Raw genomic sequence first — 26595 nt, forward strand, 5'->3', positions numbered from 1 at the left:
TGAAACATGCTGGAATACACCATGCTCCACCTCCCATGTATATCACTTTGAAACAGTAACTAGCGAGTGCTACACAAGCTCATTCCAGAGGGGCCAATTTGTCTTACATCAGATGTTTAAGGAAATATACTATACAGCAGAGGTGCATAATGACAATCTGATCAGTGCCTATGCTAGCAGACTGCCTTCCCACTTGGACATTTGGCTCTCACAGGGAGGTGAACACTTAGAGAACACTTGCTCACTTGTTCTTCCCAACAATGCGGGGGGGAGGAAGGGGAGTTAAAACATTTAGAGTCTAGTCTATTTTAAAACAATAGCATGCAATACAGGCCTCCAGGGGAAACCTGTGCTGTTCCCTTTGTTAGAAGCTGGCCTAGATCTAGACAGTTGCAGCCGTTACTTCTACCCGTTGAGCTCATCTAGCTCAATGGCAACTCTGAAGTGGGTTCCCTATGTGTGGGCTTCTGGGAGTCAATATGGAGTTGCTTTGGGGGGTATTAAAGGTGTTAGTTAAGATTTAAAAATAAACCAGCAGTCTGTACATAAGGGTTTTTTGGTTCAGTACAAATGGAGTAAAACGTGGCTTCTTATACACTGTCAGTAAGTCTCTGATTCCAGAGTAGAGGGAAGAAATGGAACTGTTTCCTCGGCAGCTGGGTAGCAATTGAGGATAAAACCTTGCCCCTGCTTTACTCTCTCTGCCATCCCTCAGGAAGTGGAAAGCACATGTTTAGGTAGTGTAAGCCTTTTTCCTTTTATTTAGAATCCCTCTTTTTTTTAAACAATATTTCCCCCCCGATACAAAGTTTGGCCAGTAAACGTTACATGGAAACTGGAACACGCATCGTATGGAATACAAGATGCACCGGATGAGGACGTTTAAAAACTTTCCGAGCGAAAAGTAGAACAAAGAAAAAAGTCTCCTAGCATTTTCCCAAAGGTTTCACTCTCCTGTCACACACACTCTCCAAATGACAGCTACCAAAGTCAACTCTGAAAGAGAAAAGAGCCACTGTCAATCAAGGGGAAGGAAGCGAGAAGCATAGGCACACGCTGTACCTAGGCTTAGGAGCCAAACGAAATGAACCTGAGCAGTTGTGTGCTTCGGCTCCTCACACCCACTCACCTATGTTAGCTTCTTGGCTTTGTTGTAGAGTGAATCCACTACTTTACTCATATTCTGAATAGTCTCAAGAGCAGCTTCGTACGTTTTGTCTACTGGCGGCTCGTCAAAGATAATCAGGACTCCCTCCCCTTGGTCGAGGATCCCTACAAACACAAAGCTCTGGTTACACAGCAGTGCACGTGTGAGCTAGACAGACTTTCGAGGACTTCTTCTGTCAGATCCAGCCATCAAGTCTCAGGTCGGACCTTGTGCCTTTGCTGTGGTGGCCTCCAGGGTGTGGAATTCATTTCCACTGGCATTTATCCAGCCATCTCCCCATATTAAACATCTGGCCTTGCCCCTCCAGCCGGGGTTTGTGACCACTGCTCCCCTAGCATCTCTCTCATCCCTAGAGCTACATATTAGAGAAGGGTGGTTTTAGGGACTGGGGTGCTTCGGTGGAAACATTTATAAAAATGGTTTCCCTGCCTTCCGAGTTTTAGCTAGGCACATGCTAGAGAGAACAGTAAGTCTATCACAGTGTGTATGGAGGAAAGAGGTCAGGATTTCCTCTGACGTACTACCCCGGCACCTGGCTAACATGCTCTTTGCAACACTTTCCCAACATTGCAGGGGATGTGGAATAGGGGAGCCAGAAGGCAGCACTTTGGAAACCCGCTTTGTGCGAGAGCAGCCTTCAGGGGGGATCTCCAACCCATCTCCAATTATCAGTATAGCGAGCTTGATTCTCTGATGACGACTCCAGCAGCTGGGAGCCTTTCATTTTCTTGATCCCTTTACCAATAAAAGGTATTTTCTATCCCTTTTCCACAATGCTTTAATCATTCTCTAATCAACGTGGTTGTCCCACTGACTTATCCCATGCTCATTCTGCCCAGCTAAGCTAGGAGGACTGGCTTTCTGTGCTGGGCACTCAGGAAAGGAGAACCTCTTTCCTGCTACCTCCCCCGAAACTCCCATTGGCCACGGTTTCCCATTCCCAGCCAATGGGAGCTGCGGGGGGTGGTGCCTGCAGGCGAGGGCAGCGTGCGGAGCCCTCTGCCCCCACCCCCACAGGGACGTGGTGCTGACCACTTCTGGGAGCGGCGCGGGGCCAGGGCAGGCAGGAAGCCTGCCTTAGCCCTGCTACGCATCGCTGCCACCCCGGAGCCACTCCAGGTAAGTGGCGCCAGGCCAGAGCCTGCACCCCAACCCCCTGCCCTGAGCCCCCTCCTGCACTCTGCACCCCTTCCCTGCACCCCCTGCCCTGAGCCCCCCAACCCCCTGCCCTGAGCCCCCTGCCGCACCCCTCCTGCACCGCAACCCCCTACACACTGAGCCCTCTGCTGCACCCCTCCTGCAGCCCAACCCCCTGACCTGAGCCCCCTCCTGCACCCCACACTCCTACCCCTTGCCCTGAGCCCCCTCCTGCACCCCACACCTTGCCCTGAGCCCCCTTCTGCACACTGCACCCCCTCCTGCACGCCAACCTCCTGTCCCAGCCCTACATTCATGGCCCTGCATGCAATTTCCCCACCCAGATGTGGCCCTTGGGCCAAAAAGTTTGCCCACCCCTGTACTAGGTACTAGCCCTCCAGCATGAGGTGGATGGAAGAGTGACCTTCAGCTCTTTGCCAGGAGCTGGCAAAGAAGTTCTGGTTTCGAGTGGAAGCCGTTACTGAGCATGCAGGGCACCAATGGAGCTCCCACTAGTCAGTTGGTGTCACAAGGCAAGTCAGAGGAAGGTGGGTCAGAGAGAGGCTGAACAGCCATAGCTCCCAAAATAGCAAATGCTCAGGACCTCCAGGATACAGCCCATAATCCTTTCAGTATTTTCCCCTGTGTACCTCTATTTGCTTTCTAGGCCTGTCAGCATCATCTGGAGTTAGAGTGATAACACTCTAGGGCATATGCTTAAGATTTGGAGAGAGACAGCAGTTAAGGGAACATGCACAAGCTTCTTTCACTTGTTCATCTAAAAATGGAGTGGCAGGTGTGGAAAGATCCAACAGGGTGCAGAGACTCACCATGAAATTTCTTGTCCAGGATCATCTGTGACAGTTTCCTTTCCACATCAGCCTGAAATTGAAATAGAAATAATCTCTTGAAGCTAACTTCAGAGCAGTGGATTTTACTACCCTCAACCCACAGACGTGGCAGGATATAAAGATAAATGCCTCCAAGCAACATTTCAGCATTTGTTATTGAATATCTTTGCAAGCCAGATCTCTCATACAGACTAGCTTGCAATTACAGTCAGCAGGATGTCAGAGCAACCACGACCAGGAACCACCTTTTAACGATCAGAGTTCCCAAGTGACCTATTGCCTTTTCGCGTCATGAAATACAGCACAATCTTCATTTCATACATACTGGAATCAGCAGGGGATTTGGAGCATTCCTGCTTGACTCAGCAAGCATCTAGTTAGCTAAGCTTCACCATGCATCAGTCTTTGATGACCTGCTACAGCCAGCAAGTGGCCCATTGGGAATCAGGCCTTTGTTCTCCACTCTCTGCTATGTTAGTAGAGCTCACAATTAAGGAATGTTTGTGCTCCCAGTGTGCGCTAGCGCCCAAGGGCTGAGTTAGAGAGTGCACCATTTGGAAACGAGGCTGTATGGTGGAAGCAACCACGTGGCCATGAGTAAGATACTCTCCGTCACCTGACATGGCAGCTCTGAGTTTAGAGCCTCTCTGACAGTTTGGGGCAAGGGCATTTCTGGGTGCTCCTGAGAACAAGACTTACACCAACTGAGATGTTGCTGAGAGTCTCCCTTTATGCACCGCGGGAAGTTAACAGAGGGGATCTGTACAGTCACTGTGCCAAGTTCATCCCTGGTGAAACTCCAGCCAAGGGAGCAACTAGTTTGGCCCACTACCTTTTAAGAGCTTTTCAAGTCAAGTCAAGGACCTTTCTAGAAGGCTTTGGCCCAGCAGTTTCATGACAGTTATACCCTGGACTGCCATTTGGATTAAAAAGGGCTACGCTAGATTCAGTGAGGGGTTTCTGAGCATGGAAAATTCTACAGCACTTATAGAGAGGCTCCTTCAGACTCTTCAAACGTAGAAGAGTCAGCAAGTGGTGGGAGTGGCAGGGGCAGGACCTGGGGACAGGAGGAGGATTTTGTAAGGAAGCCCATCTCTCCCTAAGCAAAACAAACTGCAAGCATCTTATAAGAACCCCTGCCCTCAAGGGGGTGTGTGACGGGGTGTACCAGGCCCTTTGAGGCCCCTTGCAGCCAATCAGAGCCCAGAAGACGCAGATAAAAGCAGCTTCAGGGCCTGAGCAGGACTGGGGGCCAAAGGTGCAAGGAAGGGTGTCCACACTGGCCAAAGGGAGCTTGATGGGCTGCATTAGTTGAACCTGGGAACAGGAGGACCTGAGGACTCTTGCCCTAAGGTAACGGACGGAGGTGAAGAGGCCAGGTGGGAAGGGAACCAGGGAATGTAGCAGCAACCAAGTTAAGGAAGCAGTACGTGGCTGCTATCTATAGGGTCCCTGGGTTGGGACCCGGAGTAGTGGGTGGGCCCAGGTTCCCTCACCAGCCACTGGGGAAGTGGCCTACGCCCCGAGGAGGGGATATGCCTCATTCAGAAGCCCAAGCAAAGGGCTGGAATTGAAAAGGCTCAGGGCTCTGGTAAGGGCAGGCAGACTGACTGTCTGGTGATCTCTTTGTTATATCCCCCCCCCGGGGATTGAACTTGAGAGATGACCTGGCTGGACAGCTGGGGCAGCGAGACTCAGTGAAGACAAAGTCTCCAGGAAGAAAGTCTTGGGGCAGTGCTCTATAACAGGGCAGGGAAGAACTTAAAGTTAGCCCAGAAGAGCCTGAGAACCGAGCCCAGAGACAGGGCTGAAGACACTACCAAGGGCGCAATGACAGTCCTGGCTGGACCTCTGTTACCCCGGAAGGGGCTCATTCATGCCTACTGCCTGTGTGTGACTTGGCCGTGGGCTGAGTTCTAGCGAGGTCAGCAGCCTACAGAGGGCACCAGGAGAAAATGAATAGAGGTGAGTGCACCCGTCACAGGAGGGATTTCCCAACAGTGGCATTTGCTCTCGTTGTGGTGGAGCTGCCCACACCTGGAGGTTTAGTGCGCTGAGTTATTTCATGGTGGTCATTTGACCCCCTCGGTCTCTTTGCCCTCTTTACTAAACCATCCCACAGATTTCTGGGGGGGGGAGGGATAGCTCAGTGGTTTGAGCATTGGCCTGCTAAACCCAGGGTTGTGAGTTCAATCCTTGAGGGGGACACTTAGGGATCTGGGGCAAAATCAGTACTTGGTCCTGCTAGTGAAGGCAGGGGGCTGGACTCGATGACCTTTCAAGGTCCCTTCCAGTTCTAGGAGATGGGATATCTCCATTAATTTATTTATTTATTTATTTTTTTTTCTAGCAATGTTCTTACCTTTGAGAGCTTGATGAGGCTGGATATGTGTTCCATCTATAAAGGGAGAGAAAGACCAATACAGATACGGGAAGTCAAGCTTTAGTTTTGCTTTTACGACAGAACAACAGGGTACGGGTTCTTTCTACATGACAACTCAATACTCCAGCCATCTACCCCAGATGGGTTCCTTTGCTTCATCTCATTTAGACTTCAGACCACAATACAATTCTAATTGAAGATGGACAGACCACAAACTGAACAGCTGAGTCATCATTTCACTGCTTCAGTCCAGATTTAAGATTGGTATTATTCCAGCCTCACCCATGCCTTGGCAGACCCCTTAGAGCCAAACACCGTCAATCCAGGCATTACAAACATGCCCATCTAGAGCTTAATGAAAAAATGAAAGAGCACGCTTTTGACAGTTCTGGAGGTTCCCCCATCAGCCCTTTAACAGCCAGTCGTTTTGAGCTGAAGATGACAACTTATGGACTCAAGTGCCAGTCCACCAAGGGGTCAGCAGAACTCATCTGAGTGAGTCAAAAGACTCCCTATAACTGCAGATTACTTCACCTAGCAGCCCCCTGCTTGTGTCTAAGAAGCTCACACACCAAGGATGAGGGGGGGGAAAGCTGCCGGAAGTAAAGAAACGCTTACCTGTACTCTAGAAAAGGGTTCAATGACTCGGATCAGATTTTGTTCCAATAAGTTATCATAGAGTTTAGCCAAATGAGTGTTGATGATGGGGTCGTCCCTGAGCTCCACCTTATAATCGGTCAGAGCCTACAGAAGACATGTGGGGAACAAATAATTAGGCTGGGAGATGATAGTGAAGACAGGAGACCTGTTGGGCCAAGTCCAACCACCTGTCAGGGCAGACTATAGCCTCCCTTACTTCCAGCACGGCATCAGATGTTAAACTGCTACTACGCATTACCCTAGCCAGACAGTCAGCACCTCAGCCTAATGATTTTCAAGCACCTTGCTGATTAGTATCTTTCTTCACATTCTTTATAATGACGTGACCCAGAGGCTCAGGTAAGCAAATGCATTTGTTCTCCTCTTTGACAGGTTTGGCATAACAGGGTAGCTTCCTGTCCCTGCTTCTTCTCCCCTCAACTTGTGTTTTCTGCCTGAAGAATCTTTAAAAAGGCTTCAGTCCAGGAAGATCAATTTAAAAAAAAAAAAACAAGCAATGGAAGTATCCAAATGGGAAATCATTTCAAACGAATGAAAATCTGAGAAGGCAGTGGATTTCTTCAGGCTTACAAGAAAGGAATATTTTATGCAGGAATGAGGAGAATGAAGGAAGGAAGGGGATACTAGCCACACAATTTACTCCTAGGGGAATTCTGCCCCATTGTGCAAGTGCAAAATTAATGCCCCCTGCAGATTTTACTTTCTCCATGCAGAAAAATTGATTCATGCACCCCTCCCAGGCAGTGGGGTTGGGGGAAAGGGGGTAAGAGAGAATATCTGGTTAGGGCATCAGGAGCAGCCGGGAGAGATGTAAATCACCACCTCAGGGGGCAGGGCTGGTGTGCGAACGAGACTCTCTCCCTCTCATGGTGCATCCGGAGCTGGGGACACCCTGACCGGTAGCTCCTACTGTGCACCGGGCTCCAGCTGCAAGTCCCGGCGGGCTGGACAGGCGGGGGCAAGGAGACAACTTCCTTTTAACCTGCACAGGCCGCTCCCAGGGCTGGGTCAAACCCACCCCCGGGAACCTCCCCCAGTTTCAGGAAACTCCATACCCCCACCCTGCTTCCTGACCTCATCGCTCCCCAGCCGCAGGGGGAGGAGTCACTGTGGGGGGAGCTGCCCCCCATCTGCCCAACACCCCCCCACACACCCAGGCGTGCCCCGCTGAGCCACACACTCTGCATCTGGATCCCCCCCTTGCACCCAGACTCCCCTGCCAACCCCCACTCTTGCAACCAGACCACCCCCTGCTGAGCCCCCCACACTCAAACCCTCACCCCCGTCAAGCCCCACCCCACCGAACCCCACAGCTGGACCCACACCCCACTGAGCCGCAACCAGCTACACCCAGACCCCCCCCTCCCATGGACTTCCTTGCTGAGTCCCATCCCCCGCCCGCCCAACTCAAAGCCCTCGGCTGAGCCCCAGCCACCTTCACCTGGATCGCCTGCCCACCCCCAGAGTCCCATTCCCCCCAATGAACCCTCCGATAAGGCCAGTGGTGAGCTGGAGCTGGTTGTTAAATTTAGAAGCCGGTGTAGAACCGATTGTAAGGGGCCGGCAGGTGGGCAAACTCCGGCCCGCGGGAGCGTCCTGTCCAGCCCACCTGAGCTCCCAACCGGGGAGGCTCCCCCGCTTCCCCCCCCGCACAGAGGCCCAGCGTGCCGCAAGCATTCTGGGCAGCTCTGCAGCTCCTGACGCTTTGAGCAGCATGGTAAGGGGGCTGGGAGGAGGGGTTGGATAAGGGGCAGGGAGCAGTTGGAGGGGGCGGTCAGTGCACGGGGGGAGGGGGGAGTTGGGTAGGCGTGGGAGTTCCAGGGGTCTGTCGGGGTGGTGGTGGATGGGGTCGGGGCAGTCAGGGGACAGGGAGCGGTGCGAGTTGGGCATCTTGGGAGGGGGTGGTCAGGGGACAAGGAGTGGGGGGGGGATGGGTTGCGGATTCTGAGGGGGGCAGTCAGGGGCAGGAAGTGGGTTGGGGTCGGGTGGGGGGGAGATAGGCACGTGGGGCTTGTACTCAGCGCGAGGTTCCCTACCAGGTCTTCGGTGGCACTTCGGCAGCGCGCGCATGCATGCGTGCGTGCATGTGTCTTCACTTGCTCCGGGTGAAGAACCCGCCGCTGAAATCCCGGAGCGAGTGAAGGGCCCCCCCCAATGCCGCCGAGGACCCGGTTATTACGATTTTGGGAGCTCATCACTGGATAAGGCCCTGTGCATCCAAATCTGCCCTCCCCCGCCACCACATCCGGACTCCCCACAGAGCCACCCAGACTGCCCCACACAGAACCCTCTCACCCCACACCTTGATCCCACACACACTACGCCCCTCCACACGTGGAGCCTGCTGGGCCCACCCCTGGATTGGGGGGCAGGGCTGGGCATGCAAGATTCTGTCCCTCTCGCTTGCTATGGAGCCATATAGATGTGCTAATATGCCTACTAAGGAATCTATTTGTCAAAAAAAAAAAAAAAAAAATCCTGAATCTTTCTTGTCGTCTGTGTTGTTATTCATATACTTGCTGACAGGTATTTTAAAATAAATTACCAAAATAATTGAAAATGGTGTGCTTATATTGTGTTATTTTGACACACAAAATATGCAAAATTTTGCAAAGTTTTAAAACATTGTGCACAGAATTTTTAATTTTTAGCACAGAATTCCCTGAGGAGTAAAAAGTAGCCTTTTTAGAGTACTTGTGACTTGAGTCTGTAGGCTTCAGCCTAATCCCCGGTGAACACAAGTTCCCATCTTCCACAATTTAGTAGCTCCCTGGTTAGAAAAGACCAACTACATGAATAGCAGCAGGGTACTGAAGGTCACAGTTAAGATGTACCTCTCTTGGCTGGAGAAGGGGACAAGTTTACAGAGCACCAGGACCACTGCTCTGTCCCTCAGCATAGGAATTTGCTCTGTTCTGCTCTAATGTGGTAATTTGTCAAGTTTCATCTCTGTTGGTAAATTCTTGAGAATTTTGCATTATTCAATGTTTCCAAATTTCCTCCCTTTTCATATTAATAGCAAATGGTTTGTTAAGAGTATTCAGGCTTCAAACTTCGTGTTGTTATGCAAATCATGTGGTATTGAGCCAGAACAGCACAAATGCTACAATCAACTAAGCAATTTAAAATGGTCTTTCAGTAAATATTTCAGCTTCAATTTTTTCTCACAAATTAGTGCTAGAAGAACTAGACCACTTAATTGTTCACGGAAAGCAAATATGGTCAAAATGAAGTTAGTTTTCAAACTCAAGCAAATACCACAAGAACATTCTTTCTGCTATAGCTTGGCTCCATCATGAGCACTAAAACTTCCATCTTTTCACACAGTCCTTTGCAAACTCTTCCCATCTGGAGTCTTCCTGCTCACTTACCTTTTCAAAGTCTGCCAGCGATCGATTCTTACTGGCCTGTGCCACACGCTTTAGAGCTTCTGTCTGCAAAGAGAAAATGGAGCTAGTGTTAGTATTTGGGGGTGTCCAGAAAAACGTTCTGCCAGCTGAATGGAGCACAGAGAAAGTTCTTAACTACAAAAAGGGGGAATGTTCCCTTTGCAACAAAGTCTCATGTCTGTTTAATTCCATATACAAAGAACAAGAACATCAGCTGACCACAGAGGAAGGAAAAAACCCAACAGTTGCAGGTCACCTAGTATCACAACAGCTTCATGCTAACAAAGAATTGGAGTTCTGTAATGTTTGAGAACTGCAGCAAAAGGATGCAGTTCCTGCCAAGGTTGAACGCAGGGAGTAACTTCAGTTGCAGTTCTGCAACGTGCACATTTCAGTACTGCCTTCAGAAGTGCAAATTTAGGTATTTTAAGCCAGTTAAATCACATTTCACACCTCAGTTACGCTGTCTCAGGTTGGTGGGGGGAAGAGGGGAGTCAGTAGACATACTAGTGACATGGGCTGTATGACAGGAAGCACTTCCTGCAGGAGAGAGAATTTTTTATGTCTCATTTTCCTAGTAACTGTAGGGAAGGAGAACTGTAGACAGAAACATTACCCTGCATGTTAGAGTTGAGGATCAGTACTAATAAAGAGCTAAAATGGCTCTGGTAAAGTTTTGCTAGGCCTGGCATATTGCAAGGATTCAGACTTTCAAATCACCCCATCATGATTAACAATGTGCTTTGCTCCCTCCCAATCCCACTTAATTGAGAACATTTCAGCAGACTCTCCCAAACAAACGGATACTATATACTGTGGGGAAGCTGGAAACATTACTTTTCAAGTTAATCAGCATTACTCAGGCAGCGTAGCTGCCTTAGAAAGGAAGTGTAGTCTAGTGGTTAGGGCACTGGTTGGAAGTCAGGGGACATGGGGTTGTGTTCTCACATCTTCTGCTAACTTAGTGTGCAGCCTTGCGCAATTCATTTTCCCATCTATTAAATGGGGATAACACCCCCCTGTGAGGTCAGGAAGTAATATTTGAAGTGCTCAGATACCATGATTGTGTTTGGGGTTTTTTTTTTGCAGGGGGGTGGAGAGACAACCAATAGGAGTATCCAGCAGTATCTTATGTAATGGAACACTGAAGTCCTCAAATCATGGTTTAAAGACTTCAAGGTGCAGAGAATCCTCCAGCAAGTGACCCATGCCCCACGCTGCAGAGGAAGGTGAAAAACTCCCAGGGCCTCTGCCAATCTGCCCTGGAGGAAAATTCCTTCCCGACCCCAAATATGGCGAACAGCTAAACCCTGAGCATGGGGGTAAGACTCACCAGCCAGACGCCCAGGAAAGAAATCTCTGTAGTAACTCAGATCCCACCCCATCTAACATCCCATCACAGGCCATTGGGCATATTTACCACCAATAGTCAAAGTTCAATTAATGAAGGAAGACTGAAAGGCTGAGAGAGTTTTCTATACCTGTCTTCCTGCATACCGCAGAGCAAGCTTCCCACTCACTAATGCCTGCACATCCTCTGGGCTGGAGAGAGAAGGAAAGGAAAAGAGCGTTTACTCAACAAGTGTCACTGTGGTTCTAAATACAGGTATTAACAATTACTTTTTCCAACTGAGCCACAAACTTCCTGACTCTCTCATGCCTCCACATAAGTGCTCATCAAAATCATCTTGCTCAGGTTTTCCATTATAAAACTAAAATGTCTTGGACTTAATTTCTAATAAGAACCTGGGCATTCCCAGGAGACATGAGATTACAAGGCTCAAAGATTAAAGAAATAGAAGCTCTGAATTAGAAAAAAAAAAAAATTATATGAGAAGGCAGCACTGGCTGAGTGTGGTTAGCTAGGAGATTGGAATAGGCAATTCCTTTCCTGTTCCAATGTAAGTGTTCTTCCCACAACCTATGTGCCACCTACGTGTTGAGCATGATTTTGCACAGCAACATGTATTTCAATGCAGTGATGGCTTTTGGGCTGTCAATTGAATCATATCCCTCAAACGCCTCATAAAAATAGGAGTAGGCTGTTTTCCAGTCCTTTTCTTCTGCTGCGTGGATAATACCTGGTGAGAGAGGGAAACAGGCAGAAGTCAAACTCAGTTCTGCATTCAGCTGGAGGCAGAGGAAAAGGTGGCTGCTTAACACTGCCTGTTGCACTTTACTGCAAGGGATACTTGTCCTTTGAACTTACTGATTCCTGAACTCCTCTAAACCCTGGTTCTCTCTTCCGAGTAGAGTAAAACAGATAGAGAGCACACTCAGAAAAACCCGCACAAAAGTTGTGGCTCTAGCGAGATAAAACAAGCAATAAAGTGCTGAAACACATGCTGCACCTCCTCGGCCTGTTTAGATAATGGCTACAGTACTAGCTTCTCCAAGTGATATACATTAGAAAAGTTATGGGACCACTGGAACTGCAGGTTGAAGGCATCTTCCCAAGCTCATTAGTACAAATGACGACTTCATCAGTTTTGCCTGGTCAGGCAGAGGTTGTGAGCAACTGAACTGCTGCATGAATTTACACTAGACTGAAATACGGAAATCTGCAGCTGCAACAAATGCTTTTCCCTGAATAGCAGCAGAGCTAGTTATTGAGATATTATGAATCTCATGATATTCTGTGTTTTACTTCAAGTTCCAGCTCCTGAAGTCAAGTGAGTACATGACATTCTAACCTTTCATTTAAAGAGTTTATAGGCCTTACGGCTGCAGAGGAAAGCTTGAAAATATGACCCAAGTGCACCCAGGAGGCTTAAGAGCCAGAAGGCAAAGAAAAACCACACCATTTATTTTTAAAATCGAATGATTTTTAAACCACTCATTTTGGGGTTTGATGTGTATGCAGTGTTGCCGCTCTCAAAAACATCACAGCAATGAAAGTGGTTTAAGAAAGCATGAGTCTCCACGTACAAACCGAGGCGATCAGAGGGTTAAGGAATTGTTATCTAGATCAGTTGTGAGCACCTCAAATGTTTACAAACTGGATGACATTGACAGCATTTCAATTGTGGTAACATGAAGTACCACAGCTGTCACTTCAGACAGAGAAGCCATATCACAGTCCGCTGATGCTGGACCCCCCTTCTCTTGAAGGGCTTTACCTGACTGCATGTCCAGTGCTGCCTGCAGTTTGGGTGGGCAGTAGATTGCATTGGCTGTAGTTCGTGCAGAGGTTAAAGCTGCTCTTGCTTTTGGCAGATTGCTCAGGGCATGGTATGTCTTGCTTTCTAATAGCTGCACTTCAACCAAGAGAGCCTTGTCATCCATCTTTTTCAACTCCCGCAGGAGCTGAGATCCTGGCAAGAGACATGAACAACAGCATTTGTAATTTGCTCCAAACAGCTCTTTGATCAGTGGGAGCAAATCAAGATCACTGTGGACAACAGCTTCTTCCCCAAAGTAATGCTGCTTTTCAGACATGCATTCAGTGCCTGGAAGAGTCCACGGTGCTCATGCCCACGTTCTGTGGTTCTAAGAAAAAAAATGAAGGACGGGAAGCATAACAGTTCAGTCTGGATCCAGAGTACAGTAGTCTTGGATCAAAGTGGGATATGACAGAACTAGGGACAGGAGACCAGTTATTAAGTTGGAAGATTTGATACAGCACTGAGAATGTAACGTCTTTGAGTCCCTACTAGACTGGTCAAAGCGTCCTGTACATAACAGAACTCGTCATTCCCCATATCAGCCTCATTTTTAATTTGGAAGCAGTGAACTATTGCCACCTGGTGGCAACTTACCTAGCTGCAATGCCTCTTGGTATCTCTTTGTATCGAAGTATAAAGACACCAGCCTTGCCTGGAGAAGAGAAAGAATTGCTGTGAGGAAAGTCAGAGCAAGGTAACAGATTTTGCAAAATGAAACTTGGTATTCTCATTAATTTGCACTTATTGGCTATGTTAGTGTTCTGCTTTGTACTGTAATTCCAAATGCTGTCTGGAAGCTCTGCTGGATCTAAACAACTGGGGAAAATACTCTCCCACCAAGAAAAATCTCTGTCCAAGTTTCCCCATAAAGGGCAACAAATCTTAGAATAATCATGTTGTCCTGTCATTTGCACAGATCTTGGGAACATAAAAAAAATCTCTGCATTTACAAACACTGTCAAGTGGAAAATACAACCATATACTTTGTATCCATACACATATATCATACCTCTAGAGCCTGGCGTAGGAAAGTCCTCTTCTCTGATTTGGCCCATTCAATACACTCTAAGCACAGGTCGACCTTAGGGGGAACAAAAAGAAATTTTTAAAACCCTCTTCTTCCATTCTCTTTGTTACAGGAAGATCATCCAACCTAAACAACTCAATCACTGTTCTATACACTGCAGTGACAAGCAAAATAAAATGGAAAAAAGTTGGTGTTGATTTCAACAGCACTGTTAGCCTATAAGGCGAATCTTACCATATAGGTCCAAAGGCCTGTGCTAAATACCAAGTTATCTGTTACATTCTAATACTAACCTTACTGAAATGAGACGCGGGTTTAAGTCAATGACCTCAGAAGCCGAGATTTCACAGTACAGTCAATTATGACATACTTATCCTGTATGTTTCAATCAGCCTTGACCTTGGGATCATATACAGCCAAAACATAGCCTCACATTAGGTACAACTTAATGCACACACCCCCACCTCAAGGGTATTAAACTTGTGTGACTTCTGTAAAATGAGGACTGTAGCAGGAACCAAGCAGAAGGCATGCATTTATCATAGAATATCAGGGTTGGAAGGGACCTCAGGAGGTATCTAGTCCAACCCCCTGCTCAAAGCAGGACCAATCCCCAACTAAATCATGCCAGCCAGGGCTCAGTCAAGCCTGACCTTAAAAACCTCTAAGGAAGGAGATTCCACCACCTCCCTAGGTAACCCATTCCAGTGCTTCACCACCCTCCTAGTGAAAAGTTCTTCCTAATATCCAACCTAAACCTCCCCGAATGCAACTTGAGACCATTACTCCTTGTTCTGTCATCTGGTACCACTGAGAATAGTCTAGATCCATCCTCTTTGGAACCCCCTTTCAGGTAGTTGAAAGCAGCTATCAAATCCCCCCTCATTCTTCTCCTCTGAAGACTAAATAATGCCAGTTCCCTCAGCCTCTCCTCATAAATCATGTGTTCCAGCCCCCTAATCATTTTTGTTGCCCTCCACTGGACTCTTTCCAATTTTTCCACATCCTTCTTGTAGTGTGGGGCCCAAAACTGGACACAGTACTCCAGATGAGGCCTCACCAATGCCGAATAGAGGGGAATGATCACATCCCTTGATCTGCTGGCAATGCCCCTACTTATACAGCCCAAAATGCCGTTAGCCTTCTTGGCAACAAGGGCACACTGTTGACTCATATTCAGCTTCTCATCCATTGTAAGCACTAGGTCCTTTTCTGCAGAACTGCTGCCCAACCATTCGGTCCCTAGTCTGTAGCAGTGCATGGGATTCTTCCATCCTAAGTGCAGGACTCTGCATTTGTCCTTGTTGAACCTCATCAGATTTCTTTTGGCCCAATCCTCTAATTTGTTTAGGTCTAATTTGTCTAGATGTTATAACCTCATGGGAATGTTACAAGAATTGAGATAAAAGGGCTACATTTAGAATATAAACTACTTATCACTAATTTACCTCGTGTCATGATTGCTAATCACTGTCTGCTACTGTATATTACATGTATTTAAAAAAACCCCAGAGGATAAGCAAGAGTTTCTCTCTAGCATAAGCCTTTTGTAGCCTCAACAGGACCACACCTAGGGTGACCAGATGTCCCGATTTTATAGGGACAGTACTGATTTTGGGGTCTTTCTTATATAGGCTCCTATTTCCCCCCATCCCCAGCCCGATTTTTCACATTTGCTGTCTGGTCACCCTAACTACACCTGAAGTGAAACGTGACATCTCTGCTGCAGTAGTGGAGGTTTCTCCTAGTGAGAGCAAAATACACTTGTTCCCACAGGTAAGCCCACTGCTGAAAAAGGCACAGTTGAGGTGTTTTTCCTTTAAAATCATTATTTTAGACTCTAATTATATTGATTCAAACAAAATTTGAAGACACAAAATAACAGCCAGACAACTGCCGAGGTGTCATCCTGTCTGTAAGATAAATGAAGAGGAACTCCCCATGGTCTGTGTTGCCACAGACGGAGCAGAAAATTAAGCATCTAGATCTTATGGTTATGAAGAAAATCCCAAGGGTTAACAGATCTTCCTGGCTCCAATGCTATTACTGTTGCTCCTAGTTCTCTCAAAAAGCTGTAGCATGAAATCAAGACTACTCTGAGCAGTTTCAGCTCTGCTATTCAGGAGCAGCTGTGAAACTGACAAGAATAGTGTCCTATCTGCTGCTTGAGAAAGCTATGATCAGCAGCAGAGACAGGCCTGGGAGATATTCAGGAGCAAGGATTAGTTACAAATGGAGACTAAAGGAGGGCAGAAGCCACCTCAGCAGGCAATAGGCTCTGGCACATGAGAAAGCAAGCTCTCTTTTCCAACAGCCCAGTTTAATCCTACACAGCGAGAGCCAGTGGCTGAGACAAAGGATGGTGCCCCTGAGCAGTATCCAAGATCAGCAATCCCTGCCCTTCGTATCAATTGGGAACTGGGTCTCTCACTGAGGTGTTGCCACAGGCCATTGCTAGTAGTGCCCCAAATTATATGGGCCTCTGGCTTGTAGAAGTCTGAAGTTTTTCAATCCCTTAGTTATATGAGTTACCCAAGACCAGAGGAGGATAAGTATCAGAGCCAGAACTTCAACTCAAGAATTACTTGATTCCTAGTATATTGAGGCATCTAGAAAATCAAGTAATTTCTTTCAGTTTACATAATTATGCATGAATTAGATTTAGAGTAGCCAATACTTTATTACATAGTGAGCATGTCCTGTGACACAATACAAATGATTCTTTACTGGACAGCAGAACAAATCAGCTGACAGTGCTGTAAAAGCCTTTGAGGAATGAGCTCCTGTCTGAATTCAAGGGGTCTCACCTCCTGTCCTGTAGCTGCCTCCATATCGAGGAACAGATCAAGGAGAGATCGGACTAAACGGGCTGCCTTTGCTTTGCTGATGGAATTCAAGAAGGGTCGAACATACTTCAGAAGTCCTCCAAGTTCTGTATTCAGGACAAACGAGCCATGAAACAACAACATTTGGGCATTCAAACTACAAGACACACAATAGTCTAACGTTATATTGCAATCTGGGTCTACACACAGCAATATTTATTATACCAATGCTTGAAAAAAGTATATCCTTCCTGTAAGTCAGTGGTAAATGATTCCCAAGGAAGAGTGTATAGTAGTTAAATCAGAGACTTCTGGGTTCTATTAATGGGTCTGATGCGGACGGATTATGGGACCTCTGGTAAACCACTCAATTTGCCTATTTATAAAAGCATATAACAATACTTACCTCAAGTGTGTTTTAAGACTCTTAATATTTGAAAAGTGCTTTGACATTTTTGGATAAGAGGGGCAATGGAGTTTGTAATGCAAGTGTATTCTTTGTCTGCTCTTGTTTAATAATTTAATGTACCCTCCCTCACCCATCTTCACAAGAGACAGGTCAGATTCACAACATAATATACATTCAACAGGAAGAATAGTTATGAACGTGAAATTTTACATACATTTTCCATCATGTGCATTATTTTAGATCTTAACTTATTTTCCAGTAAACTCATTTTCTGCTCTGCTTATTAGTTCATCTCTTAATTTACACGTATGTAGTGCATCTCAACTTAGTGTCGTGAAGCCCCAACAGATATGGGCTATACAATACAGATCACCTAATCCTACACTGGGATGGAATGTGACAGCGAGAGCATTCAATGCTGCACAAAACACCACATCAGTTTAGGAAAGCAAGAGAAGATGTATCCAACTGAACTACCTGGAGGATTTAGGAAGGCAGAGCCATTAGAATTTTGCCAGGACTCAGAGTTAATAGCTCTGCTCTTGTGATAATCACAATGGGATCTATAGTGACAAGTTGTCCTGGTGTCTGATTACATTCCACCTGAAAGATGACATTTCCAGCAGCACAGCACCCCCTAGCAGAATGCTACAGCATTGGCTCAACTCTCAAGGAAGTGTGTCCTTATTTCCTGCACAATCTTAAATCTCCCATCAGGTACTGCTTAGTTTACACAATCTGACAGGGCGACAGTACAAAATGGCACAGCTATGGACTATCAATAGTACACTACAATTGCACAATTTGTTTAAGATACCAGATAATCACTTTACAATTCTTAATTCTTACTTTAAACCAAAAAAGGAGAAAACTGAAATCCAAGAATTGGATAAAGGTTTGTTTTTTTAATCTCTTTATTGAAATTACTATACAAAGTGCATTAAGTTCTTGTTGCTTCCCATACATTTCAGTTTTTTTGGGAGTCCAATAAAGATAGTCAAGAAACAATATTCTTTAATACTGTATGTATTACTATTTTTGTGTTATTGCATAAAAATTCTCCCAGCTCTACAAGAATGTGTAGATTGTATCCTCATACTTTTGGAGGAGTTCACATTTGTTTATTTTTAAACCCTTAATCAATAATTACATCACAAACCAGATTAACATATTGAATTCTATCCCATGCTTAATTTAAAAGTATTCTATCCCACTTGGTAAAAGTGGTGTGTTACCATTTCCATGCATGGGAAGCAGATCATTTTAGCACAAATGAAGCCTATTAATCTTAAGTGTCCCTTCAAGTTCAATGCAGGCTATTTTGTATCTTGTAATGATACTTGGGCACCACAAGTCATGAGTATGTTCACAACGCACTGCTAGGATTGACATGGGGAGCATGACAAAGCAGCAGTTAATCTCATAATCTGCCTGAGATCACTTTGCGCAAGATCCTTCCAATTTAGGAGTTATTACTGACTGAATTTCTCCTATGTTTGAATCTACAGTGACCAGGAATTTTCATTAGTGACCTGGCCTTTTCATAAAACAAATAATGTTATTCCTACTTCACAGGCCAGCAGTGGAAGTAACAAGAGATTACAGCTTTAACGGCCCATGATCTTGGTGGCATTCATTCTTAAAACACTCATTCCACTGAAAGCTCCTAAACTTAATAAGCCACCTAAGAGAGGTAAAAGTACTAGTCATTATAGGGAGAAGGCAAAGACATCTCTTCAATGGCTTGTCTCATAACGAATGCAACGCATCACGACAGCAACAAACTGACAATGGCCTTTTCTCCCAGTGCCACAACAAATAAGAAGTTTGCCAGATATAGACTAAAACCTCTAACATAATCTTCCCTCCTGCAGTTAAAAGGGCTGCCTCTGGATCTGCCCGTTGGATTTAGGAGGAAGGGAGCACATAGGCTGAAGTGACACAGCAGATGCAATGATGGCATGAAGACACTAGTGTTTTCCCACTGAACATATCAGGCAAGGCTCATTTCCCTCCAGACATGATCCTGCCTGCTTAGCTTTGGGTCATATGACTAAGTTAGCTAGTAATTTCTTGTCTTCTTAAGCCCGCCCCCTTCAAAATCCATCAGTTTCTCAAGTAACACAAGGCACTACCTCATCTCCTGGGCACAATGCCTCTGCAGCATCCCCTGCTGGTCAGGACCAACTCAAACCTAGGTCTGCTGCATAAAGATGCAGAATGCTAATAGGCCAAAATTCCTAAAAAAACAGGATTTTCAGGTTAAACATTCAGTGAACATAAATATTGCACCTGATTTAAACAGCCTTGCTCAACCCCGCCTGGTAATTCATCAAGTTTTATTTCACTAGAGATCTGATTCAAAAGGAGGCCTAAAATGTTGAGTCACTGGGAGCAAGACAATAAAATCCATACATTTTACTAACTTGTGGCGGAAGGATTATAAATTCATGCCAAGAAGCTGCAAATTCCAACAGAAATTTCTTTCCCCTTGGAATTACTGCTAACTGTTTTTAGTACTTTCTAAGTAAGTGTAGTGTTGGTAAAGAGGGAGTGACTGACAGCCCCTAGACAACTGGTGAACAGCAGCCATGAAGTATTAAGTCTGCTGCTCCGTGACAGGAAAAAGGCAATCACACACTACAGTGCCATTCACCAAATCCCTGACCTGAGGGAACAATGACAATCCTATGGTGATGAGCAACAGTATAAGATTGGATTGATGAAGGGGTAAGTTAGTCCCTATGCCAGTTTATTTCTTAGCCTCTGCCAAGACAGATGACAATGGGTCAATTGCAGCAATGCTTTCTGTAACAAGAACATTCGTCCATTAGGAAGAGACTATCAATTTATTTCATGTTAACAGCAGTTTAGTGGCATGAGCACCCGTTCTAACTTTCAAGCCCTACCAAATCAGGCTTTATCTTCCTTTCCTAAACTGTTTTTGCGTCTGTGATCTTAATTTCCTAGAGAAGAAAGATTCTGTAGATCACCTCACTCCACCCCTAGGATTTTTAATTATCGTCCAGAATTTGCAGGAGACTTCCCACTCGCTAGAACCTATGCTGCAAACTTTGCATAGCATTCCCTACTGTAGTACTGGAGACATTTTGGGTGCGACTCTCCACAAACATTATAGCATAGAATTGGGTTCTCAGTCAGGAAACTAGGAAGCTTTGATCCTTAGGGGATTTGGGGGAGTCAGTGTGGCTGAAATGCTATAAATCTTTGACTGCAATTTGTTTTGCAGTAGTTATAATTAATTCCCTGTCTGCTTTTAAAATCCTCTTTTCACCAAGGCTTTTGGGAGGACTGAAGAGCAATACCAGTGACAAGAGGAAAATTTCTTCTGGAAAATACCAGCAGTAGAGCAAAATTTATAAATTTAAGCAGTTTCATTCCTGCTGTTTATAACACAATGAAACGGATGAGATTTTTGAAAATTTCACTATTTTTAGGCAGCAGAACAGAAATGTGGGGGGTCAAATTCAGAGGTATAAGTGTAGACCCTTAGATTGCAGGGAGTATTTTGCCCCAGCCTGATGTGAAAGTTAGCGTAACTTATGTACAAAGGACCTGGAAGAAGGCACAAGATATGACAATTTAGGATCTAGCCTAAGAGTAATTTACACACACCCTTTCAATTTTGCTATCTTCACACAGCGGATGACAGAAAAATAGCAGCGTCACTTCCACCAGGCTGGGGAGTAGAAAGAGGCATCATCTCTTTCTTCCTACCTCCACCTCCCAGCACAGCCCTGGGAAGCCCAAAACCTTCAGCCTGTCCTGATCCAGGTGCAGGCATTAAATGAGCTTCTCTGAGTGCTAGTAAATCCTCTCTTCCTTCCCAATCTTTCAGAGCATCCTTGCTGTAGTACAGGGGTTATCAAACTGGGGGTCGGGACCCCTCAGGGGGTCATGAGGTTATGTGGGGGAGGTCGCAAGCTGTCAGCCTCCCCCCCCCCCAACCCCGCTTTACATCCAGCATTTATAATGGTGTTAAATATATAAAAGAGTGTTTTTAATTTATAAGGGGGGGGGGGTCGCACTCAGAGGCTCGCTCTGTGAAAGGGGTCACCAGTACAAAAGTTTGAGAACCACTGCTGTAGTAGGTTTACTGTTCTCACTAGCGGGCATCTGGTACATAAAATCCAGACTTTCAATCAAGCACCAATTTATAAAATTAGTACTAGTCTCAATTGAGAAGTGTTTTGGTTTGGTGGTAATCCCGTTAACCAGCCATCCTAGGAGGTCACCCAAAGTGCATTACGTTGTTTGTAAAGTCTCCTGTCTCCAACTTTTATGAATCAGCAATACCTAGAACAGTTTATTCAATCCTCTCTACAACTAACTCTGCTTTATTTTTAAAAGAGGGAACTAATTTTGTATTGGTGTCATCTTAAGTTACCAGTTCAGAAAGGAACAGTTTCTCTGCATTTAGGGGAACACTGGAAACAATCCACTCTGTCACAAGCTATGTTCAATTGCAAATCAGGATGTGGCAAATGTCTAGAATACCCAGACATAACTAATTTAGTACCAACATATAAACGAAAAAGCCAAAATATGTACTTATTTATGTAAGTGGGGAATAAAACATCAGACTTTTAGAACAGACCTAAAACTGATCAATTATTATTTAAGACCCCTCAGTACTTTCTAAAGAGACTGCAGTGTTGACCAGGACAGCAGAGTTAAACTCTAACTTGGTTAATTACATTCTGTTCACTTACACTTTCCAAACAACTTCAGTTTGTTTAAAAAAAAAAAAAAAAAAAAAAAAAGCACATGTTCCACAATATGTCCTGAATTATGGTTGTATATGGCTAAACTGCTGCCTGGCTACACTACAGTTGCACATCTGCAGCGGATGGAGTGAGCTTTGTCTGAAGTTGGTGTATCAATTTGTGAAGTCCTTTTGGATGAAAAGTGCTCAATAAATGCAAGATCATTATTCTCCAACAAAAACCTGCTGAACTTTCACTGTAAGAAGCATGCTATCTTAGAACTTTTCAGGGAAACTAAAGATCGGAATATAACTGAACCAAACAATTACTGATTAGAGACGTTTCACCCATTCCTCTCCTTTCATACATCCCCAAAAGAAAGCCTGTCACATCTTCTCTTATGTAGAGTTGGTTGGGAATTTTCCAACACATTTTTCCACCAGTAAATGTTCATTTGTCAAAGCAATCGCCCAATTCAAAAGCATTTGAAAAATAATTTAAATTCTTGGTGTCCCGTTTCAACATTTTCCTCAATGAAAAGTTTTGGTTTTTTATTCAAATCAGCTTTTAATGTTGAACTGGTTAATTTATGCTAAGTGTAAGTTTCTTTTTAAAAAAAGGCTGAAGTCCTCAGTGTAAAGGGGGAGCCGGGGGGTGGGGTGAGGAGGGGGCTAAGTTTTTTTTTAAAAAAAGATTTATTGGTTTGCAAAAATTTCAGATTAACTTCAGAACAGGGAAAAAAAGTTTCCAAATCTCAAAGACTCACGGGATAGAAAGTAGCTCCCTCCACCCCAGCTCTACTCTTATGTTTGCATCTCCCTACAGACCCATCAACTTGTGTGTACATGCATGTTACAAGAACTCCAATGAGTCAGAACTCGGGCTTACCTTCCGCCTGTCCAGTCTTAGCAAGAAGCGCCCCCAGTTCCAGGATGCTCTGCTCTTTAACTTGCACTGCCTCCTCATCATTTTCCTGAACATCGCGCTTCACTAGAAGAAAGTGGAACAATACCATTTCAATCAAAACACAGAATCTACATAATTACGTTTTTCACTTCTTTCCAGAAACTAACTAGTGTGTCAGGTAACAGTGGAGTCAATCTGGAATATTTATTACATAGAAATGTTAAGTATTTAGCTTTAGAAAGCTTAAAACCAGTTATTTATCTAGACTTTAGAAATAGTTGCATCTAGCTGACAAAATTTCTCATGTCCTGAAAACAGGTCAGATTTCAGATTCATAAAGTGTCAATAAGACCTCTCTAGCTGTTCAAGAAGGACTGTTCTAAAACAAGCATCTATGGTTGCACCATATGGAGTGTTCTAATAAATGACATCTTCTAAATGGTGACATCTCAAGCGTAGAACCTGCAAGCTGTGTAAAAAAATACTCCCTTATTGCTTGGTGTTAGGATCCTTGTTTTTACTGCTGTTGTGTGTAATGTTGCAATCACTTGGCCAAAGCTCCACAACAAAAATAACGCTAAGGCTGTATGAAGCTGTGAAATTAATCTGTTTGCACTTGCATGTCCGATACTGCAGGCATTACAGGCTCTCAGTTGCAAAAGTTGGAGCTCTCTCTCCTCAAAGGTTTCATACTTTTTGCTACTACTTAGTGCTTTAAAAATATTAAATCTCCAACAACTGTGAGACAAGTATCCCCATCTTACAGATGAGGCAACAGAAGAACAGAAACGTTAAGAGATTTACTTGACTGAGACTACAGAGCTGGGATTCCTTGCTTCCTTGTCCAGCACTACAGCTGGGATTAGAATTCAGAAGTTCTTAGTTCTCACTCTACAGGACAAGACCTTATGGCCCCAGTAACTTAATATGCTCAGTATCATAAGCAAAGTAATTTTGCTTTCCCCAGCACAGAAGGTCTAATTATAGTAAGAGAAATACCCACTGCCTTAAAAAAAAAGTCTACTATAGCTTGTCACATCTCTCAGTTGATAACAAATGCGATAACAAAGCACTGGAATGGGTTACCTAGGGAGGTGGTGGAATCTCCATCCTTAGAGGTTTTTAAGGCCCGGCTTGACAAAGCCCTGGCTGGGATGATTTAGTTGGGGATTGGTCCTGCTTTGAGCAGGGGATTGGACTAGATACCTCCTGAGGTCTCTTCCAACCCTCATTTTCTATGAAATAGTTTGTGGTACCATTACTTTTGACTAGGACTGACTTGACAAGAAGTCATAGGTATGTTTGACAGACCTGGAAGGTGCCAAGCAGTAATTAACTAGTGTGTCACATCTCTAGTTAACATCACAGGATAAGCAAGCTTCTCAGGAACCCTAACCCTGAAATCACACCACACAAATGTGTATATTATTTAGTTTACAGTGTGGACCTCATTGTTCGCCCAAGGCCGCCAATGCAATAGCAAGACAGATTATATATTTTTATCGTGTGTTTCCTTCTACACAATCTCTTTTTTAAGATGTAGTTCACCACCTGCAGAATAGCCATCTGAGAGGTCTATTTTGAGATTATACAGTAGCCAAGGAGACATTTAACTGCCAAACACATAGCACCAGTATTTGTTCAAAGCCCTATCCTCAGAAATAAGTCACCTATTACAAAGAATTCAGAATTACTAATTTGTTTGGCCGTTCATTTCTAGGGCTTCTTCTCTCCCCATCCTATCCCATGATCTACATTACAAATACATTCTGGGGACCTGAATTAAACATGGTTGTCCCCTGACATAACTAGGCCACTGCTCCATTTTGTAGTTTTGGCATGTCCCTGACACTGCTAAATCCTTGAGACAGTCCCCCATGACAGTTGTAGTTGCAGTGTAGGAAGGTAGCACAAATAAAACAAAGTGGATTCCTGAAACAAAACAAGTTACACTGAAGATTTCTGTAGTACTTCTTCAGCTAGAACCTAGGATTCCAGTTCAACTGTTTTAGTGTATGCACTCAGCATTACCAACACTTTCACCTGAGGTTATTTTTGCACTGGGAAACATTCATGTACCCTAAAAGGCAATTCAACTAGCATTATATTTTATATTATACAAGAAAAACATACTTCCAGCAGAGCTCCTTAGGCCTTAAGGGTGGCAAACACTAGACAACTAGTGCAGACCTCCCTCTGCTGACCTAACTTACTATAGCACTTACATGCTACAGTGATGGAAACTACTGAAACCCCTAAACAGACTGTATACGTGGATTCTCACTGGTTGCTATTGGGATGCACTGTTCATGATACTCAGTGTGAAGCAGTGTTCACAGATTTTTCCAATCTGAGAACTGTATAGCTTTCCCAGTTCTACGGTATGCCACCATAGCATGAGCTGCATAGTAACATTGAAGGGGTAAGCTGCTAAAAAACTTTCAAGCATGGAGAGATGCAGCGAAACAGTATCTGCTCCCCACCTAAATTCATAAATTAAATTTGCACACTAAGAAAAAATGCTCTCTAAACCATTAGTGCTTAATCCACAAATTGTATTCTCTCCCCCTACACAGAACCAACTGCAAGTCTGGCCAGCACTTAAAGGCAAGGGCAGTTCTCACTCTGGGTTCAAGTACCACACACACCGCTTATATTTAGATTACTCATCAGCTGATGTTGTCATCCTCCTGCCTGCACAATAACCCAAGATCTGGCCATATCTGGCCTCAGTATACAATCCCTAACAGGGCTGTAGCACAAGAATAACTACACACAATCAATTGTAGCCTCAGAAGCCTGTTGCACTGAGCAGTGGGTGGAAGTGACACAGAAACAGACCCCGGGTCACTCTCAACCCCAGATCCCACAACTGAGAGAGCTGCAGAAACCAGATCCACAGACCCCACGGTAGGGAGACAATGTTCTTATGTAAAAGTGATAACAGCAAAACTATGCTCGGTCCCTTCATTCCTCAGCTGAAGGGAAGCGGAGAGGGATGGCGCCGTGCCCCGGGGAGAGCGGGCTGACAGCAGGGTCACCCTCCAAGTCTCATCCAGACCTGGACAAACACTGCGAGTGCTCTACACCACGGGGAGTTGGGGGTCACAGCACCTAAAAGCCGGTCACCCCCCTCCCTTCCCAGAGCCTCATTGGCTTTGACCGGCGGGGGGGGGGGGGGGAACGCCAGCCCCGGCGGAGCGGGGCTGCCCCTTCCTGCCATGGGGCGCCCCCCAGCCGACAGCAGAGATCGGGGCCTCTTTAAACCCCCGCCGCGCCGGGACCCCAGGGCCCGAGCCTGACGCGCTGCCCGGTAGGGCCTCGCGGGACCGGCGCCGGGCGCCCTGGCCCTGCCTCCCGGGCCCAGCGTGAATCAGCAGCTGCAGGGGCCTGGGGCTGACTGGGCCTCGCTCCCCCCGCCCCGCCGCTTCCCCTCCCGCGGGCTGCGGCCTTGCGCCCCCCGGCTCCCACGGTGAGTCAGCAGCCGGCACGGCCGGCTCCCCCGCGCCGCCGCCGGGCCGAGGAGCGCGGGCTGCGGGCCGGCCCCGCCAGCGGCCCCGCGCCGCTCACCTATGGAGTGCAGGATCCCTATGGAGGCCTCGCGGTCGGTGGAGAGCAGGGACTGGGCTCGCTGGAACTCCAACACCGCCGCAGCCGCCATCTTAGCCGCTCGCTCACTCCCTCCTCACGCCGAGGCCGGAAAGAGCCGGCCGGGAGCCCCGCCCCTTCCCGCCGCGGGGCATGCCGGGACCTGTAGGCCGTGCACGTGGGGCTGGCTGGGAGGCAGGGGCGTGCGGGCCCGCCCGGGGGGTCTAATGGGAGATGGGAGAGAGGGGCTCCCTGGGGCGGTAGTATGGGGCCAGGGGAGGGGCCCTGTGGGGCAGTAGTGAGGGGCCGGGTGAGAGGGGCTCTGTGGGGCTGTGGTATGGGGTCAGGGGAGGGGCTCTGT

At 46.1% G+C, this 26595-nt stretch overlaps 1 protein-coding gene across 1 annotated transcript; it reads right to left on the reverse strand.

Annotated features, from left to right (window-relative positions):
• Positions 1-738: 738 nt before the first annotated feature.
• PSMD11 (proteasome 26S subunit, non-ATPase 11) lies at positions 739-26340 on the reverse strand. Its single transcript, XM_065422843.1, has 14 exons — positions 26217-26340; positions 22629-22730; positions 16587-16711; positions 13762-13833; positions 13347-13404; positions 12708-12902; positions 11525-11669; positions 11070-11130; positions 9571-9633; positions 6158-6283; positions 5519-5554; positions 3136-3187; positions 1130-1272; positions 739-996 (listed from the first exon to the last, which is right to left on the reverse strand). Exons 1-13 carry the CDS (start codon positions 26305-26307, stop codon positions 1130-1132), a joined length of 1269 nt encoding a protein of 422 aa, XP_065278915.1. The 5' UTR covers positions 26308-26340; the 3' UTR covers positions 739-996.
• Positions 26341-26595: the final 255 nt, after the last annotated feature.

The sequence above is a fragment of the Emys orbicularis genome, chromosome 25 (genome assembly GCF_028017835.1).
Source record: "Emys orbicularis isolate rEmyOrb1 chromosome 25, rEmyOrb1.hap1, whole genome shotgun sequence".
NCBI classification, from domain to species: domain Eukaryota; kingdom Metazoa; phylum Chordata; order Testudines; family Emydidae; genus Emys; species Emys orbicularis.

Bases quoted from the DNA above. Each gene is read 5' to 3' on its own strand.
- PSMD11 (XM_065422843.1), bottom strand. From the start codon at position 26,307: ATGGCGGCTGCGGCGGTGTTGGAGTTCCAGCGAGCCCAGTCCCTGCTC. The intron at 11,670-12,707 runs GTAAAGCCCTTC...CTCTCTCACCAG, and splicing joins AGCACTGGACATGCAGTCAG to GTATTATCCACGCAGCAGAA. The intron at 1,273-3,135 runs GTGAGTCTCTGC...TTGTGTTTGTAG, and splicing joins CCTGGACAAGAAATTTCATG to GGATCCTCGACCAAGGGGAG.